General features: G+C 53.8%; 1 protein-coding gene across 5 annotated transcripts in view; it reads left to right on the top strand.

The window, feature by feature from the left end:
* Positions 1-693: 693 nt before the first annotated feature.
* Positions 694-20459, top strand: part of DHX34 (DExH-box helicase 34) — a 28530-nt gene continuing 8764 nt past the window's right edge. Inside the window, exons 1-12 of one of the 5 annotated variants that reach the window (XM_081030599.1) lie at positions 694-793; positions 3860-4862; positions 7205-7516; positions 9712-9966; positions 11287-11389; positions 12267-12484; positions 14763-14937; positions 16867-17060; positions 17660-18004; positions 18228-18401; positions 18777-18894; positions 20010-20116. In XM_081030599.1, coding sequence (XP_080886725.1) covers positions 4155-4862; positions 7205-7516; positions 9712-9966; positions 11287-11389; positions 12267-12484; positions 14763-14937; positions 16867-17060; positions 17660-18004; positions 18228-18401; positions 18777-18894; positions 20010-20116 — 2709 coding nt within the window. In that variant the 5' untranslated portion in view covers positions 694-793; positions 3860-4154. The other 4 variants (XM_081030596.1, XM_081030597.1, XM_081030598.1 and 1 more) reach the window with 4 other exon arrangements.

A 20459-nucleotide genomic window follows, 5' to 3' on the forward strand; every position in this document is an offset into this window, starting at 1 on the left:
GGAAGACTCCATGCAGACACTCGGAACCACCACATGCCCTCTGGAGGAATGCCCAGATTGTCTCTTAAATATTCCGGGCTGGTCTGAGAATGTTATCGCAGTGTTTGGAGGTGTTAACCTGCTGCCTTCTCAGACCACCGCGGCTCTGATAATAAACGCTTATTCTATGACCCAACTCCTATGTCCATCTATTGGCTGGAGGCTGTGGAGCAGCAGGAGCCCAGGACTGGTTTGGCCTCTGGTTTCAAATTCACTCATCAAACATTTACCAACCATCTAATAATCCCCGTGGACAACATAGGACCTGCAAGACAAATGGCCCCTGCCTTCAGGAAGCTGGGACGTTGAATTGGACTATGTATTAGTGAATTGACAGGGTGAATTATACATTAATAGAATTATGCTGAATTATAATGAATAAACCTCGGGAGTGTTTTAATAGGGTCTGGGCTCCGGCTACCTCCCTTGGATTAAAATTCCAGGGTTCGGACGATCCAGGGGTGCAAGTGGCTGTTTAGGGGTCGGGTCTCAGAGCAAGTCTTCGCCGCAGCGCCTCCATCAACCCCTAGAGGGCGCGGTGTCACCCGAGGCGAGGGCCGAAAAGAGGCGGGGCCGGAGCGCGCGCAGGAGCAGGCGCAGAGTGGGACTTGGGCGTTCGCAGCTACCCATTGGCTTCTCTGTCTGAGGTGGGGCGGGGCCGAGCCGCGAAGATGGCGTGCGCAGGCGCAGGAAGGGCTTCGCGCGCGTGAGGGGCTGGAGACCGGAAGTTGAAGCTTTCGCGGCGGTTCATGAGGTGAGGGGGCGGGGCGGCTGCGTGGGGCTGTGGTTCCGCGGCTGGAGTTGGAGTGGGTCAGGGATAGCCCGGGAGCGAGCTGAGGGGTGGCGGGAGATCCCGAGATCAGCGAATGTATTGGAAGAGGCCGAGGGGCCGGGAGAAACGGACAGAGATGGAGCCGGAGCGTTTCTGAGACAGGCTGAGGGACAGAGAGGCCCGAGAAATGGAGGCACGACACGAAGCTGCGACAAATTGAGGGACCGAGAGACTAGGCGGTTGAGAGAGGAGCGAAGCTGAAAACGGGAGAGGTCGAGGGGCGGGGAGCGGATGGGTTCCACCGGGAGAGGCTTACAGAGACCACGAGAGAAATGCGATCGCACCCGGAGCTTAGGAGATGGAGGGAGACGTAGGAAGATCAGAATGGAAGCTGGGGAACCGACACAGACCGGAGAGGAGGACAGTTTAAATGGAGGAGCGAGAGACCAGGAGATGCGGAAAGGCGGCGACAGTGAAATAGCGTGCGGCCGACCAAAGCCGACGTGGGCGGGTTGAGAGGAGGGATCGAGGGGAAGAGAGTCGGAGGGACAGCGAGCGACGAGAGCGGGGTGGCGTGGGCGGTGGGGGGAGGGCGGACACGCGTGGAGAATCACGTTGGGAAATGGAGAAAGAGGCGTACAGGAAGCCTGCATCCCGAGATTTGAATTCCTCAACTGCCGCTTGAACTCCTTACTTAACCTCTGCGGCTCAGTATCACAGTGCCAATAGCACCGTCTTAAGTTTGTGAGAAAAGTGTGTGTGTGTGTGTGGGGGGGGTCTGTGCACGTGGGCCTTGAAGCCGACGAGTGGCTTGCAGTAGTCCTCGATGAATGGGGAAGCGCTCGGTCCATGTCGGCTCTCGTGACAGCTTCAGACCCGTGCGGGGAAGTTGTAGACAGAGCCCTGGAGAGAGGAAAAGGGAGAGGCGGAAAACAGGGTTCAAGTGGGAAATGAGAGGCAGAGGGAGGACTGGCGAGCGTCAGCTGGAGAAGGACAGTTGGACTTAACAGAAAAAAAAAAGAAAAATCGGACTGAAAAGTAGAAACAGCGGGAGGAAATCAGGTAAGTGAAGTGAGATAGGACCAGACTAGGAAAGGGAACGAAGATGCAGGTGGTGAGCGAGACGGACTGAAAACGACCAGACGCTGAAACCGTCAGATGGAGAGAGCCAGAGAGGACAGAAAAAAATAGGGACGCGGAGAAAACCTCTCAAGGCCACACGGGTAGGAAAATGAAACCGAGAGATAGCCAGAGACACAGTGACAGAGAAACGAATCGATGCAGAAGATCTAAAAGGTAGCTTAAAAGGGGAGACACCTGGAGAGCCATGGGGATGCCCCGTTGGGCCCACGTGCCTGCGTAGGCAGTTTAAAGTCTGAGAAGAACGCTCTGCGTTTCATCCTGAGAAGCACTGCTTCCCGATCACGGTAGCCCTTCAAGGCCCTTCCCTCTTCCCTCCTTCCTAGAATAGGAATTCCCTCTGAAGATGCTCTGGCATCACCTGGTCCAGGTGTTGAGTAAGAAGTCGTGTGCACTCCCCACGACTACTGCTTCTCTGCCAGTTCCCAAATTCTTGCGCACTGGAGACCTGTATCTGGCTCTAAGAACGCCCAAGGTTGCCCTGAGTGCCCCCTGAGACCTCAGAGAGCCAGTCTCTGAACTCCTCCAGGAAGACCCTTGCGAGACTGACGGCAGAGTAGCTGAAAGCATGGCTAACACCATTATGAAGGCGACTTGTGGCCCTTTGGGTGCAGTTGTTTTCCAGGTTATATGCCCCTGGCTCTTCTCACTGTTTGTCCTGTGTTGGTCATCACTGGGAGAAAGCCCTGGACTTGAATACTAGCTATTATTTGGCTTCTCTGGACCAGGCGAGGTGATAAACATTGCCATGTTTGGAGATGGGCACTGTCTGCATTTTATAGATGAAGAAAGCAGCCTCAAAGAAGTTGATTTGCCAGTGGTCACACATCTAGTGAATGGGGAAGCCGAGGTTCAAACCCAGATCTGCCTGATACCAAAGCCTTTACCGTGGAAGGCTCTGGACCCTTTTAAGATCATAAACCCCTTTAAGAATCTGAGTGATGGATTTCCCCTCCAGAAAATTGCACATATGAGGGTATGTATGCTCTTTATTAGTTAGGACTTACTCAGCTGAGCGTCAGAAACCCAACTTGAAGCAAAAAGACATTTTCTTAACGTAGCTGGGAAGGGAGGGGCTGGAGGACGCGAAGCCTCAAGCACTAGGTAATATCGCCAAGCTTCACCCCCTCCCTCGTCCACTTCTTTCCTTTCAGTGGCTGAGTGGCCATCCTTGTGTATGCCTTACTGTGTCCATGTGCAGGCTTTTCTCTAGGATAAATACCTAGGAAAGATTATCATCTTCAGGAGCGACTACAACCAGCTCTGGGTTTGTATCATCCTTGCCCAGCCACAGTAGATGAAATGAGAGCGTTTCCCTCCTAGTAACCCAGTAAATCCAGATAAAGGCCCTGATTGGCCCTCCTTTGGTCATGTGTCCACCTCTCAGCCCAGTCACTGGTTCAGAGGAGAGTAGGGTACCATGATTGGCCAGGCCTTTGTCACTTGCCCAGCAAATAGGGGCTCTCTGACTTAAAGGCCACCAGAACCATGTGGAGTCTGGCAAGGGCTGCTCTCCGAAGGAAGGTGCGTACTATTATCAGAAAAAGAAGGACGGGATGTGCCAGGCAGGCAAGAGCAATACATAGCATAATGCAACACTTGCAAAATTATGCACTTAATTTCAAAGGGTTCCCAGGTGTCCTGTAGCTCAGTAGACCCCAGGTTAGGAACCCTTGGCTTACTCTTTTCATTATACCACACCTCCCTCGTGTTTTTCGTCAGCAAAGACTCACACAGCCCCAATCACTGGATTGTCAGTCTGATGCCATGTCTCTTGCATGTGACGGTGACCATCTCTGGGGGCTCAGGGTGATCTTATTCATGACTATCCCTTAGTCCATCGCTTCTGAAACAGCAGGCTTTCAGTAAATGTTTCTAAAGATGAATGAGTTTCTTCTCTCCCCCAAGCATTCAGGGCCTGAAAATCCAGGGTGAACTGTGTATATCCCAGAGATCACTGCAGGAGTCATGAGGTGCCCTGTGTGCCACCAGCATGGCCCAGGCCCCTGGCCACTTACTCTGCTGTCGCCTGTGGTGATCCTGTGCCATCTATGAGGTGGAAAATCAGCTCTTTGAAGAGAAAGTGGTTCCTTATTGCAAGCACTGGCGTCTCACTGCAGGAGGTGAGGAATGGATGAGAACGTTTGGTCCAGGTGATCAGAACTGAGGCCGGTTTTGTGACAGTGCTGTGATTAGGTACAACATGCCTCCTCCCTCCAGAACAAGGGAGGGCAGGGATCACCGGGACTGCCACCGCGTGCCCGGTGAGGAGGAGGCCCCAGAGAAATGGGACTGGAATTGTTCAGAGACGCGGCGTCTCTTTGAGGATGCTTTCTTCCGTGATGAAGATTACATCCGCCAGGGTTCTGAGGAGTGCCAGAAGTTCTGGGCCTTCTTTGAACGTTTACAGAGATTCCAGAAGCTCAAGACCACCAGGAAGGAGGAGAAAGAACCTGGGCGTCCCGAGCCCAGCATCCCCGCACTGGCCGACCTACCTCGAACTTACGACCCGCGTTACCGCATCAACCTCTCTGTCCTTGGCCCTGCCACTCGGGGCTCTCGGGCGCCGGGCAGGCACCTGCCGCGGGAGAGAGTATCCGAGTTCCGCCAAGCCCTGTTGCACTACCTGGACTTTGGCCAGAAGCAGGCCTTTGGGCGGCTGGCCAAACTGCAGCGTGAGCGGGCGGCGCTTCCCATCGCCCAGTACGGGCACCGCATCCTGAAGACGCTGAAGGAGCACCAGGTGGTGGTGGTGGCAGGTGATACAGGCTGCGGCAAGTCCACTCAGGTGCCCCAGTACCTGTTGGCCGCTGGCTTCAGTCACGTGGCATGCACCCAGCCCCGGCGAATCGCCTGCATCTCACTGGCCAAGCGCGTCGGATTTGAGAGCCTCAGTCAGTATGGAGCACAGGTGAGTGGGGGCTAACAGGATTCCGGCTTTTCTCACGTGACCTTGAGGAATAAGTTGCTTGCCCTTGACAATATTGATGTTACAAAAACTCTTGTTACCCTTTGACCCAGTGGTGATTCTTCTAGAAATGTATCTACCGATTGGCCTCAATATGGTCCAAAGGTAAAGGCACTAACAGTACCCGGTAAGGCATGCCTCATTGTATTGCTCTTCACAGATGTCGCTGTTTTTGGCAAATTGAAGGCAAGACCCTCCACCAGCAAAAAAGATTATAGTTCGCTTTATTGCAATACTTGCTCCATTGCAGTGGTCTGGAACCCGCGATATCTCTGAGGTCTGCCTGTATAGCACTTTAACAGTAAAAACATTGGAAAAGTCCTAAAAATTCATCTTTTTTGTTTTTTCTAGGCAGCCATAAAAAAAGAATGAGGACACTCCCTTACTAATGGGTTCTAGGGTTCTAATCCTGGCTCTCCTATTTAAAAAATTTGTTATTTATGTTAGAATACTCTTCCGCACAGAAGAATGCACATGTCATAAATACAGAGGGTGCCAAAAAATGTATACACGTTTTAAGAAAGGAAAACTGTATTAAAATGGTAATACTCAATAGATACCGATAACAAAAGATGAATACAAGTCACGTGTGACTTCTGCAATTACAAGAGGTGCTCGAAGTGGTTTCCATCAGCGTCCAGACATTTCTGATTACGGCAAACTACTGCTTGAGCAACGCTGACCAAAGTGTCCACTTGTAGACATTTTTTTGGCACTTCTGGTATATAGCTCTGTGACTTTTCACGAGTTGAATATATTTGGGTAACTATCACCCAGATAAAAAAAAAATCAACCTTACCAGCACCCCAGAAATCCTCTCGTTTCCTTTCTACTTACTATCTTGAGGCCCTCAGGGTCATCACTATTCTTAGTGATAAATTAGGACTTTTGTGCTAGATTATCACATCTGAGTGAATGATAGAATATCAGATTATTTTTGCCTCTTTCTCTGTGTATAAATGGAATAAAGAATTCTGTTCTCTTTTGGGCCTGGCCTCTGTTGCTCAATATTAGTTTTGTGAGACTCACCCACACTGTAGCATAGGTGTGCTCCGTGCATTCGCAGAGCTGTATGGTATTCCATGGTGAGGTACCACGTGTACCGGAATTGGGGGGATTTCCGGTTTTAGGCTCTTGTGAACGGTATTGCGCTAAACATTCTATAACATGCCTTTGGGTGTCTTTTGGTACATATTTTAGTTGGGTGTATATCTGGGAGAGGGCTTGCTGGGTCATCAGATCTGCGTATATGTTTAGCTTTCGTAGATACTACCAAACCATTTTGCAAAGCGGTCATACCCTTTTACACACCTACGTCACCAGCACTTCCCATTATTAATCGTTTTCATTTTCGCTTTTCCAGTGGTGGTATCCCATCTTAATTTGCATTTCCCTGATGACTAAGGACATCGAGCACCGTTTCCCGTATTTATTGGCCATTTGGAGATCCTCTTTTTGAAATGTCTGCTCATGCCTTTTTTCCATTTGTCTTTGGCATTGTCTGTCTTTTTTTCTTGATTTATAGGTCTTTTTCGATTCTGGATAAGACTCCTGTGTAGGATTTATGTATTGCAAATCTTGTCTCCTACTTTGTGAATTGCCTTTCATTTTCTGAATGGTGTCGTTTGATGATGGTATCTTTTCATTGAAATATAATCCAGTCTGTGATTTTCCTTTTGTGCTTGGCACACTGGGTTCTGCTTAAGAAGTCTTTGCCCACTTTAAGGTCATGAAGATGTTCTATGTATTTTTCTAAAAACTTTTACATTTAGAACTAGAACTCCTCTGCCATCGCATGCACATGCGTGTGTGATGTGAGGTACTTTTTAGCTGTGTTGCCTTGGTTGAGTGATGTCAGTTTCCCCATCTGTGAGGTGAGGATATGAATCATTCTTACAGCCTGTGGTGGCTTGGGAATGAAATGAGTTGATACACATACTCATAAAGCATTTAGAATAGTTGGTGGTGCATAGTAAGGACTCTAAGAAAGGCTAATTATTAGTATTATTAGTTAATGTCATTTACCAGGCTCTGTGCCAAATACTTTATGTGCATTAGCACGTATAATCCTCACAGCGTCTGGAAGAAAAAAAATATGTCTCCAAGGGATGGAACTGCTTGCCCAAAGTCAGCGACACTTGAGTAGCAGAAGTGGGATTCGAACCCAAGCCTGTTGGACTCCAGAGTCTGATGTGGGGGCCTCTGCTCAGTTGTCAGTTTGGGCCAGGGGAGGGGCTGGTGTTCCGGCCCAGAGTCCTCCTGACTATCCTCCTCCACGCACCCAGGTCGGCTACCAGATCCGTTTTGAGAGCACGCGTTCGGCGGCCACCAAGATTGTGTTCCTGACAGTGGGCTTGCTCTTGAGGCAAATCCAGCGAGAGCCCAGCCTGCCCCAGTACCAGGTCCTGATCGTGGATGAAGTCCACGAGCGGCACCTCCACAACGACTTCCTCCTGGGCATCCTCCGGAGCCTGCTGCCCCAGCGGCCTGACCTCAAGGTCATCCTCATGTCAGCCACCATCAACATCTCGCTCTTCTCCAGCTACTTCGGCAGTGCCCCTGTGGTGCAGGTGCCCGGGAGGCTGTTCCCCATCACGGTGAGTCCCCCCCTTCACGTGCCCTGCCTAGCCCCGGGCCAAACCCGGACGTGTCCCCTCTCTGCTCTGGGGCTCTGTTTCCCATCCCTTCAATCAATAAGGATATTCTCTCTCTCTCTGTCTGTTTTAAAGCTGCCGTTTTCTGAGCATTTACAGTATGGCGGGAAGAGTGCTAAGTGCTTATTAGCGGAGACCCCAAAATGTAAAGGCTCAAATGACATGGAAGTTTATTTCTCTAACAGTCCGGCGGGTCCAGGGTGATGGGCAGCTCAGTTCCACGTGGTCATTTGGAGACCTAGGCTCTTCCTTTCTCATTGCTCTATCATCTCGTAAGGCAGGGTTTCTCAAACTCAGTCTTGTTCACCTTTTGGGCTGGATAATTATTAGTTGTGGGGCTGTCCTGTGCGCTGTGGGACGTTTAGCAGTGTCCCTGGCTTCTACCACTAGGAGCCAATAACATTCCCCTCCCCCCGCTGTGACAACCAAATCTCGCTCCAGATATTGCCAAATGTCCCGTGGGGGCAGCACCACGCCCGGTAAGAACCACTGTCCTGGGGCATTGTCCTGGTCTGTACAAGCATAACTTGTAGGAAGAGGGGAGGAGCCAAAGTTCAGGGAACGTCCAGTTTGTTTTTAAGTTTGACATGACCTTTCAGTTGCTTCCCTTCTCTCCGAGCCCCACCTAGCTACAAGGGAGACTGGTGACATGTCTCGGTGACTGTGTGCCAGGGAAGAAAAGAGCAGACTTTCTGGGGACCACACCATTCGACACATCCGGTCTCGTCCCGTTCTCACAGCAGTCCTGGGGGTGGGCCTGACTCCACCGTGTTTCATTACACATCCCTCCCCCCCAGGTACGTCTGTTGCTGAAGAAGCTGAAATCAAGAGACAGGCCTTTCAGGTGGGACAGAGGGAGTTCGGTATTCATCAGAAATCATGTTTTTTAGGTTCTCTTACAATTTGCTCTACCCAGACTAGGCAGAGATCCTTTTTAGCTTCCCAGCTCTTCAGTTTTCCCAGCAATTTGTATCCTGAGCTTTCCCCCAGTTTCTTGGCCTGCTTTCTGTGGCTTGCATATAGTTTTGTCGGTAATATTGATGATGATCACAGCTAGTATTTATTGAGTGTGTACTGTATGCTCCACAGTTAACATACATGAGCTCATGTGCGTCCCTCTCCACGACTTCAGTAGTTCGGTGCCAGGAATTACAAGCCATGAGGGTAAAAGTGAAGCTCAGAGATGTGAAGTCACTTGTTCACAGGACAACTCAGAAGTGGCAGAGCCAGGACTCGAATCCTGCACACAGACAGATAGACCCTGTGCCAGAAAACTTCTGTTTGTCCTTACGGATCCGCATTTCCTTCCGCCTACCTTCCTGTCTGCCCCAGGAGGCGGACCTGTATGGATGGCACTAATGGACCCCCTTCCCTCTGGCTTCCAGGTGTTCCCACTGCACAGTGGGCCAAGGAGAGTTAGCTCCCTACCTCGAGGTCTCTAGTAGGCTGTGTCCCTCAACCGAAGTCACAGCTCCGTTCAACATGGCTCTCTTCACACAACGCTGTTCTTTATGGTTTGGATGACCACCTTTCAAACACGAAAGAATGCACACATCATGCGTATAGCGCAATTGATTTCCACAAATTAAATACCTGTATGCAGCCAGCACCCAGATTAAAAAACATCAAACCTTGCCAACACCCCAGAAGCCTTCCAGTTACCTTAATACTTTGTCCTTTTTAAAAAAAATAATTTTTTTTGTCTAGTTGTGGAGGGTGCAGCTCAGGTCCAAGCGCAGTTGCCGTTTTCAGTCTGATTTGCAGGGGGCACGGCCCACCATCCCGTGCGGGAATTGAACTGGCAACCTTGTTGTCGAGAGCTCAGGCTCTAACCAACTGAGCCATCCGGCCGCCCCGCTGGCATCAGTGGCAGCTTGTTGTCTTTAATCCAGTTGTGGAGGGCGCAGCTCACTGGCCCATGTGGGAATTGAACCGGCAGCCCTGCTGTTCAGAGCTTGCTCTCTAACCCACTGAGCCGTCCAGCCGCTCCAATACTTTGTCCTTTTGTTATCCTGTTTGAGTGTGCTGTCTGCCTTCCGACTGATTCATGTCTCCTCTGTCAGCCTGGGGCCTCCCAGCTCTGTTGCCCTGAGTTAGAGTGACAGGGCGCGCTCCTGCCTGGGGCTGTCTCCTCACAGGTCGTGTACCAGCCGCAGGAGGCCGAGCCGACAACGTCCAAGTCGGAGAAGCTGGACCCGCGGCCCTTCCTCAGGGTGCTGGAGGCCATTGACACTAAGTACCCTCCCGAGGAGCGGGGTGACCTCCTCGTCTTCCTCAGCGGCATGGCCGAGATCAGCGCCGTGCTCGAGGCTGCCCAGACCTATGCCAGCCACACGCAGCGCTGGGTGGTGTTGCCACTGCACAGTGCCCTCTCTGTGGCCGACCAGGACAAGGTGTCACATGCAGCCCGGCAGGGCGGGGAGGGAGAGGTCTAGCTGTGAGGGCTGGGGGAGGCGGTGGGGTCGGGGGATGTGACCCCACAAATGCAGGCTGCACAGGGTGGGGAGTACGCCTGACTGAGCTTCCTGATGAGGGAGAAGGCCCTGGAGCTCCGCTTCGCAGGACTTTGAGCAGGAGACAAGGGAGGAAGGCAGTTCAGGAAGCGGGCAGGGAGGAGTGTCCCACTGGTGTGTATGGAGCACTTGAGGCAGCAGGTCTGAGCTCTGTACAGGGGTCTCACTGAGTCCTTACTGCAGCCCTGTCTGACATGTCCTGCTGTCATCCCCACCAAACAGGTGCAGAAACCGAGATAGGCACTTGTGCAAAGCCATGTAAGTAGCAGAGCCAGTCTGTGGAACTTGGTAATTTGGCACCCAAGGCCATGCTCTTAACCAGAGGTTGGCAAACTTTCTGTCAAGGGCCAGGGAGGACGTAGTTTTAGGTTTTGTGGGCCATCTAGTCTCTGTCACAATGACTCAGCCCTACAGCAGGAACGCAGCTGTAGCCTGACCAGGTGACGCTGTGTGCCATCACAGCTTGGGTCACAAAAATAGGGGGCAGGCTGGATTGGCCTCCGGGCCAGAGTTGCTAACCCCACTCTTAGCCACTATGCTTGACTGTCTCTTTTGAGTCTGAGAGAAGGGCTTGTGCAAAGGTCCTGGGGTGAGAGAAAGATGGGGCAGCTGGGAAACGGCGTGCAGGGTGCCTGGGGTCTAGATTGTGAAGGAGAAGTCGGGAGAGATGAGCCTGGAGAAGAATGCAGGGTTAGACCACAAAGCGCCTGGAGGACCCAGTGTGTGCCTGGGTTTGTCCGGAGCACGTGGGGAGCCCTGGGAAGGTTCTGAGCAAGGTGAGGCCAGTGCCATTTTGTGCTTTAGCAGATCCCTCTGCTGCATGTGAAGATGGACTGGAGGGGGTAAGTCGAGGCCAGAGACCAGGGAGGAAATTGGAGCAGGGTCCCGGTGGGAAAGCAGGGGCCTGGACCAGGGCAGGGGCGGTGAGTTTGGGGAGGATGGTATGACATCAAGAAATGATCAAGATGTTGAGGTGTGGCTGGGGGTAGGGCGGGGGGAGGACCCAGGGCAGCCCAGGTTTCTGGCCCAGGTGATATGGTGAAGGATGAGCCATTTCCGAGATGGAGACTGGAGGACGACAGCATTCAGTGGAAGGCGCTGAGGCTGCTTTAGACATATGGGTGTGAGGTGCTTGTGGGGCATCCCGGGCTTCGGTAAGGGCCGAGTCAGTCCCTGATGTCACCTCCTCACTTCCCCCAGGTATTTGACGTGGCCCCCCCAGGAGTCCGGAAATGCATTCTCTCCACCAACATTGCCGAGACCTCTGTCACCATTGATGGGATCCGCTTTGTAGTAGATTCTGGTAAGAGCTGCTCCTCCAGCCACCCCAGGGACCTGGGAGACGTGTGGGGTGTGGAGAGGTGCGGATACAGCAAGGGGACGCCCGGCCAGAACAGGGAGCTGGCAGTTTAGGGCTGTGGAGCAGATGGGACAGGAGGGTTCCACGTGCGATTCTGTCTATTTTTGTGTATGTTTAAAATTCTCCATCATGAACAGACGGTACAGCGGGAGGGGAGACTGAGACACCAGGCAGCATCTCAGCTGGCAAATCTCTGCTCCCTCCCTGAGGCCCTGCTAACGGCAGTGCTTTGCCCCCGACTGCGAGACCCTGCATTTGTGTTTCTGTTTACCGCCTGCCTCTCCTATTGAGCCCCACAAACTCAATAAATGTTAGCAGTCACCTCGTAGTATTGAATCTGGGATGCCAGTGATGAGAAAACATTCCACAGTTTTATGTACCATGAAGAAAACTTTCACATGCTGTCTGTTAAACATGGACATGCCATTCATTCTTAAGGTACACAGTATGAAAACAGGTTGGTCTTAGAATTGATGAAATATGGTGTCTGTTCAGCCCTGTGAGACCAGGGATTTTGCTTTGTTTGCAGCTGTATCCTTAGTGCCGAGTACAGTGCCTGGCATATAGTAGGTGCTTCATAATTCTTGTCACATGACTGAACCAGTGAATAAACAAAGCCTTGAGAAAATCAGTGAAAGGACATGTGAATGACATTCACAAAATGTCAGGGTTGCGCCCAGACCGAGCTGTCGCTCAGTGTTAGTGGAGTAAAGGAGTAAGTGAGGGTGTCAGTGAATGAAGGGCTGTGGAGGCGTGTGCAGGGCCGTGTGGCTGTTGCACACAGGTGTCCTTCCTCCCCGTTCCCCTCCTCCCCACCCAGGGAAGGTGAAGGAGATGAGCTACGACCCCCAGGCCAAACTGCAGCGGCTGCAGGAGTTCTGGATCAGTCAGGCCAGTGCTGAGCAGCGGAAGGGCCGGGCGGGCCGCACAGGCCCCGGCGTCTGCTTCCGCCTCTATGCCGAGTCAGACTACGATGCCTTCGCCCCCTATGCAGTCCCGGAGATCCGGAGGGTAGCCCTGGACGCGCTCGTGCTGCAGGTGAGGCGCTGGCAGGGAGGGGAGTGGATCCTGAGTGCTGGGGCATTTAGACAGGACCAATCCCAGGTTCAGGGCAGGAAGGGCAGAGCTGGCCAGGCCACTGCCAAATGTCAGATCCCACTCTCAGGGGACAGTTGTTTTCCAAATCCACAGGGTCACAGGAACAACCTTGTGACTCAATCAGAGTGCTTTGAGCTGTAACAGAAAACCCTCCAAGAAGTGGCATTTAAAAGGAGGGTTTCTGGATACACGTCATGGCTCATATCTCAGCAGTTAGTTTCTCTTAGATAGACCCATTCCCAGAACGGCCAACACAACAGAACTTTCATTCTCTGGTTGGCAGGCGTTTCCTTTATTCAGGGACCCAGACCCCTTCCCTCTTGTGGCTCCATCTTCTCCCCGGGGTCTGTTCATCATCTGTGCTGGCCAGCGAGGGGGAAGGAGCGTGGGAGATGGCTTTGCGGCCTTTGCGGGCCGGGTCCGCAAGGGTGCACTTCCCTTCTACTCACCCTGGCTGGAGCTCCTTCCAGGCCACACCTCGCTGCAGGGGTGGCTGGGAAGTGTCTCTGCGCTCAGGAAGAAGAGGGAAGGAAAGGGGGTGAGCGGGGGGGGTATCTGCCGCAGGCTCACAAGTGCTTGAGCGGTGCAAACCAGCCCCTTCCTACGGGTGATACACTCTGATAATTTCTATTCGTTTGACTTCATTTTTTAAAAATGCTGGTTGTGACCTACTTCGTGGAGTTCCTGACCCACATAATCTGCTGTTTGAAAAACACTGGGTTGAACAATAAGGAAAATGTACTGTTTCATATAATAAGAAGCCTCGAGATAGAGAGGTTCCAGGCTCGGTTATCACAATGGATCAGTCATGTCTTACAGGACCTGGCCTTTTTCTATCTTTCCAACGTCAGTTTATCAGCAGCTTTCCTCATAATGATGGTGATGATGGTAAAAAGTACTTACCTAGTGCTTGCTGTGGGCTAAGGCTCTGTATTAAGTGTTTTATGTGTATAACAATTTTGATCCTCACAAAAAACTCTCTGGGGCAGGTCATCTTATTCCAATGTAAGGATGAGGAGACAGATGGACTGAGAGGTAAAGTAACCTGACCCAGGTCACACAGCCGGCAAGTAGCGGAGCTGGGCTTCCATCTGAGGCTGTCAGGCTCCAAGCCCACCTCATGAATGCCACCTGGCTCTGGCAGCCGTGGGCATCATCTCCTCCTTTACTATTCAGAGACAGGAACAAGTTGTCCCTCATTGTGTGTCTTATTGAAAGGCCACGGGAACCTTTCCTGGAAGCCCCCGGGCTGACTTCCCAACCTGTCTTGTCGGCAGAATTGGGTCATATGTGCCCACTCTGTGACCTGTAATTGTCCAGGGGCGTGGTGTCGCCAGACTGGATTGGAGTACTGATTTTCGGCCCCAGCCACACACTGGAATTGCCTGGAGAGCTTTAAAAAAAATCTATGCCTGCCCTCCTGCCCAGAACTTTTAATTTAAAGGTCTTTGGACGGGTATTGGGTGATCTCCCAGACAACGTCAAGGTTTGGTGAGCAGGGAGGAAGGTGGAATGGCTGGTTGCCAAGTGGACAGCTAGAATGTCTGGTGGCCTCTAGATAGGGGCCAGGCAAGCAGGTCACCTCGCTGGGAGACTTGGGCTGAGCACCCCCAGGCTGGCTCTCTGAGCCTTCCTCTGGCTCGTGCGAGGCCCGGTGAGGGGTACATGTTTCACTTCATTTTCCCCACCTCCCGCTACCCTTCTGGCCTCTGAATTAATGGGAATTCTTTGGTCGAAAGTGAGAGAAACCCAGCTCAAACTCTTGTAAGCAGAAAAGGGGATTTTATGCATTTGTGTATCCATAGTGGGAGTGGGAGGGAGGTCAAATTTAGGGAAAATTAAGGATTTCTCCATCTGCAGTGGATGGGCTAATCTCCAGGCAATGGAAAAAGAACCACAGCAGGTCTGGGCTTCCATCTTGGCCCCTCACAACCAGAGAGGCTGCTGGAACTTCTCTCTACCAGCTCCAGGTTCCTAAGTCAGGGAAGGATTCTGATTGGCCCAGCTCAGGTCATGTGCTCGTTCCATGGTCAGGGTCTGGTAAAAGAGGTGCTGGGCAGACAGAGAGACGGACACTGACCCTTCTCCCCTGCCTCTGTACTATGGCCTTGACATTAGGAGTTTTAAAGTGTCATCAGCTTGTGATCTCTCAGCCTTCTCAGTGCTCCACAGTGGCCTATGTGTCCCCCATTCTCAGGGAGTTTGGTTCTCATTCCAGATGAAGAGCATGAGTGTGGGAGACCCCCGAACCTTCCCTTTCATTGAGCCCCCACCACCTGCCAGCCTAGAAACAGCCATCCTCTACCTCCGGGACCAGGGGGCCCTGGACAGCTCAGAGGCCCTCACCCCCATTGGGTCACTGCTGGCCCAGCTGCCTGTGGACGTCGTGATTGGTGAGGGACGCCCCTTGGGGTACTCACACGGGGCACTGGGGGGGTGGAGGGTACTGCTTGCTCCCCAAGTGACTCATGGGCTGGCCTGATCCTTCTCTGGGCCCTGCGCATTTATTCACAGGTCCTTGGTGCCAGGCACGGTTCTAGGTGCCAGGGATACAGCAGTAAACAAACAGGCACCACTTTGCCCAATCTGTCCCCAGCTCCGCCCTGGCACCTATCTTGTGGGTCAGTCAAGGATTTCAAAACCTCTTCCTCTTCCTCTCTCCTGCATCGTCCCTGCCCCATCTAAGGAACACGCTGACCCAGGCGTGATCGACTTGCCTAATTCTCCTGACTCAAGATGTTTTATCAGAAATCTATAGGTTACAGAATATTCCCAGCTCAGCACAACCACTCTTGGTACCATTTCCTAAGCACGTTGCGCAATAGAACCTTCTGCCTGTGTTAATATCATTCAAGTTCCCATCATTGCAGTAAACTGGAGCTTTGGTGCGGACAGGAGGTGGACAGCACCACCTCTGAGGGTCTGCATGGCTGTGAAGTGGTTATTTCTGTTTGTTTTTGAAGGAAATGGGTAGAGCGAGGAAGATCAGATTTGAGAAGAAAAAGAGCATTCCATGGGCATTTCTTGTATGCCAGTGAAAGGCTTTCTGGATCTTATGTCATTTCATTCTCTTATAGTGAGGGTAGGGCCTCCAGACACCCCCGTTGTACAGATGAGGAAACAGGCTCGGCTGCATGGTGGGGGTGGACAGCTATGCCCAAAGGCATGGAACCAGCGAGTGCCAGTGCCTGAGTTTGGTCAGGCGGCTGCCAAGTGTGTCAGGCACGTCATCTCTTGTGGGGCAGGAATGAGGGACGCTCACTTTCCAAGTGAGGAAAGTGAGGCTCCAAAAAGGCTGTCATTCACTGTCCCAGGGTCATCTGGCGGGCAGAGCCGGGAGGTACTCCGCAGGCAGGCTGACACCGTCTGTCCCTGGGCTCTGCAGGGCAGGGGACACGGATGAGTCAGTGCTGGGCGGTCCTGGGCCTGAATGACTCAGTCAGCCGCCAGGCGGGCACTCTGAGCACTTCCCGGCGTGAAACAGCTCATCCTCACTGCAGGTGGACGCTGCCCTTACTGCCTTCATAGATGGGGAAACAGAGGCACAGAGGGTGGAGGGACTTGCCCGAGGTGATGGAGCTAAGGGGTCTGGAGACAGACTTGATGTCCTGCTTCCTGCCTTCATCTTATGAGGCTAGATGTGTAACAGGAACTTTCCGGAAAGGCCGTTGTGGGGACACGTGAGGTTAGGCCACTGACCGTGGGGCAGGCAGGAAGGGCCTAAACTTCAGGAACTGGTATTGCACCACGTGATCCTACGGTTCCCGCTGGTTTTCTTCCTTCTCTCTCCGTCCGTCCGTCCGGTTCTTTCTCCTTTCCCCTGCTCCTTGCCCCCGCTTCCCCTCGCCCCCTCCTCTCCATCTTCCTCTGCCTCCACCTTAAACAGAGATGGCAGGAAGAGTCATCCTGAGATAGGCACAAAATTCAGTGCCTGCCGTGTGCCAGGCAGCCGAGTACAGACCCCCTGGACGTCACGGTCTAGGAGGGGAGAGAGGCATGACCTTGGCAGGTTAACATGAGTGCCAGGAAGGTGGGGAGGGGGGTTCTGGGGGAGCTGGTTGTAAAGAGAAAAGCAGGGCACGTGGTGGCATTGCTGACAGGAGTAGCCAGCACTTACCAGTGCCCACCACATGCCCGAGGAGGCGGGGACTGTGCTTGTCTCCAACCTCCAGATGGGGAAACTGAGGCCTTGCCCAAGGTCACATGACCAGAAAGCACCGCGTGTGGCTTGGATTCTGTCCCTCTGGCTCTGGAGGCCCTCTGTGGGTGAGATGGAGAGAGAAGGGCGGGCAAGCTCAGCGTGGTGCCACCCCCCCCCCCAGGGAAGATGCTCATCCTGGGCTCCATGTTCCACCTGGCGGAGCCCGTGCTCACCATGGCCGCCGCCCTCAGCGTTCAGTCACCCTTCACCCACAGTGCCCAGAGCAACCTGGAATGTGCAGCAGCTCGGCGGCCCCTGGAGAGTGACCAGGGTGACCCCTTCACACTCTTCAACGTCTTCAATACCTGGGTGCAGGTGAGGCCGGTGGCAGGGCCCCCCCAGTCCTGTCTGGCTGGAAGACCTCGTCTCCACCATTCATGGGACCGACATGTGCGGACGCCCAGGCTTGAGGGGGAGCCTGGGGTTTCTAAAGAACCGATGAAAACCAGTGCCGTCTGGAGAAAGCCCAGTCTCCTAGGGTGGCATCTGTATATCCAGCGCACGTTCCCTGAGCCCCTAGCCCGGGCCTGGCCCTGCGCTGGGCAAAGCTGGGGCCCCACTGGTGACAAAACCACCTGCCCTGTGCTCCTGGGCTCACAGTCCGGTGCAGGAGACCCGTCCCGAGACAGTGACCACCCAGAACGGGCTGTGATGAGGAAGCCAAGGGGCTGGGACAGAGCCCGGAGGGGTCTCTGACCGAATGTGGTCTGGGAGGGCTTCCTGTCGGGGGGGCAGTGGGGCTGAGACCTGAAGAAAAGGAAGCAGATGACGGAGGGCCGATGGGTCGCCCCCCTGCCCCACATCCTCCCCGGGCTGGTGTTCGGCCTGTGCGGGGGTAGTGGGGGTGGTGTGTTAGCCCCCGCCCCTCCCCAGCTGGCCAGATCCTGACACCTGGTGTCTGTCCCTGCACCCAGGTGAAATCTGAACGGAGCAGAAACTCACGCAAGTGGTGCCGCCGCCGGGGTATAGAGGAGCACCGTCTGTACGAGATGGCCAACCTGCGGCGCCAGTTCAGGGAGCTGCTGGAGGACCATGGGCTGCTGGCTGGGGCCCAGGCCCCGAAGCCAGGGGACAGCTACAGTCGGCTGCAGCAGCGCCGGGAGCGCCGGGCCTTGTACCAGCTGAAGCGCCAGCACGAGGAGGTGGGGGGGCGCAGGCGCAAGGTGCTGTGTCTGCAGGAGGACCAGGACGGCTGCTCCAGTGATGAGGACCGGGGTGGCACAGCCTCCCGGGGGGCTGGCGACAATGTGGACATCCAGGTGGGGTGCCATGCGTCTGGTGCTTGGGGGGACGGGACAGGGCTGGAGTTTACCAGAGTGGGGACATGGCCTGCCCTGGGGGTTTGAGGGGACACAGCCCTGCCCTCACCTTGAGAGACAGGAGTCTGTGGACAGGACCTGGCCCCAGAGTCTACAGAACTCCTCGGGTCCACGTATCCTAGTACAAGTCCCTTTGGACCCCGCCTTCCCCTGTTCCCACCAGGATGTGAAGTTTAAGCTGCGGCACAACCTGGAGCAGCTGCAGGCAGCCGCCAGCTCGGCCCAGGCCCTGACCCGGGGCCAGATGGCCTTGCTCAAGCTCGTGCTGGGCCGCGGCCTCTACCCGCAGCTCGCCATCCCGGACCCGTTCAACAGCGGCCGCAAGGACTCAGACCAGGTGGGCCTGCTTCCTGCCCCTACTGCCTGTTTGTGGTCATTCCACACAGCTTCCAGCACCTGCCCTGTGCTGGGGACATGACTGTGACCCATCCATGGGGTTCATGGTCTAGTGAGGAGACAGACCTGTTCCCTGACAGATGAGCCAGCGTGGCTGGGGCTGGGATGGGGGTGGAGCCCGGGGGCTGGGGGAGCGCAGGGGCACCTGACCAGCCTGGGTGTGGTCAAACAGGCTTCCCGTTCGGGGGGACTTCTGGGCTGAGAAATGCGTGGAGGAGGGAACCCGGCCAAGAGGGTGGAGGAAAAGCGTTCCGAGCAGTGGGAAGAGCAGGTCTGAGGGCCTCTGTCACCTGACGCCTGCCTTTGGCCTCTCCAGATTTTCCACACCCAGGCCAAGCAGGGTACCGTGCTGCACCCCACCTGCGTCTTCGCCAGCAGCCCCGAGGTGCTGCACACACAGGAGCAGGAGGCCAGGGACGGCGAAGGGCGCCGAGGTACAGTGAGCCCAAGTGGGGAGAGAACCCCCCCGTCTGAAGTTACCCCTTCGTTCCTCCCCACACTCTGCCTTTGCTGGGGCTGCTGAGGTGGGACCTGCAGGAGGGGAGCCAGCCCTGGCTGGGTGGCCTTGGCGAGTTCTCCTCCATGCTGAGCCTCGCCCTCCCATAGTTGGCAGACCTGACCCAGCACTGGCCACACCCAGGGACTGGGACTTGAGCCTGTGAGGAGACCTGTCCTGTGGGGTCTGGGGCCTCATACTGCCCTGCCCAGGGGCCCCTGTGGGGCTGGCAGGCAGCGTTCAGGCAGTGCGTCCAGCCTCCCTTCTAGTCAAATCCAAGCCATAAAAGCCACCTCAGCTGAGCAGTTGCTCACAGGCCAGGCGGGGTGCCAGCCAGGGGTCCCCCTCCTAAGAAGCAGGCCTGTGTGCTCCCGGGGGGCCTTTGCCCCCGCAACCTGACGGCTAGTTGTGTGCTGTGTCTGAGCTCTGAACACAGCTCCTCTCTCTGCTTGTAAACAAAAGCGCATACTATGTTAAAATGGGAAATACTGACTCAAAAAGATAAGGTTTATAATTTTAAACGTCAAAAATAGAATATGAAACTTCTAATCTTTAACTGCTGTAAATTCCTAGTCAGTTTACCCTCTTCATATTATGTTGTTTTTCTCCTTTATTGTTTAATTTTGAAAATTTCTATACATCATCTAAGTCGAGAGTGTGACAAACCGTCACCCAGCTTCTGTGGCCATCAGCATTTTGCCATCTTTGTTTCTTCTGTCCCCTTCCTGTATTTTCCTTTTTGCCAGAGCATTTTAAAGCAGATCCCAGGTATCATGTCATTTAGTAATAATAATAACAGTAATAATAGTGACTAGCATTCCCGCAATACTCCTAATAAGTGAACAATATGTCTTAATATTACCAAATAGCTAGAGTCATATTCATTATGACAAAGTATTTACAACTAAGTCACAGACCTTTTATGTGTGAGCATATACGGGTGGGTAAATGGCCCAGGTGGGACAGGAAGCCCCCGGGGCACCGTTGGGTGCAGAGGGTGTGAGTGGGAGACGAGTGCGGGGGTGGGCCTGAGCTGTCCTCTGACCCTTTCAGACGACAAGGACAAGATGAGCAGCAGGCACCAGCTCCTCACCTTCGTCTCCCTGCTGGAGACCAACAAACCGTACCTGGTGAACTGCGTCCGCATCCCGGCTCTCCAGGTGTGATAACCGTCCCCAGGGCAGGAGGCAGGGGGTGGCCCCCGGGCTGGCTGCACACTGTTGAGTGGCTGCTCTTCTCACTCTGGTATTGATTCAGCAGTTCCTTGCTAAGTGCCTGCCATGTGCCAGGAGTGCTGAGGGTCCCTGCTCTCGTGGAGCTGACATGTAGCGGGGGAGGACGGACTCTAGCACTAAACCCAGGACAGCACTAAATGAGATGTTAGAGGGTGATAAGTGATGGGGAGAAGAAAAAGACTAGGAAGGGTGGGTTGAGGGTGAAAGTGGGGACAGGTTCTAGTACGAAATAAGCAATCTGGGTGGCCCTCATTGAGAAAACGTGATG

The sequence above is a fragment of the Rhinolophus hipposideros genome (genome assembly GCF_964194185.1).
Source record: "Rhinolophus hipposideros genome assembly, chromosome: 21".
Lineage (NCBI taxonomy): Eukaryota > Metazoa > Chordata > Mammalia > Chiroptera > Rhinolophidae > Rhinolophus > Rhinolophus hipposideros.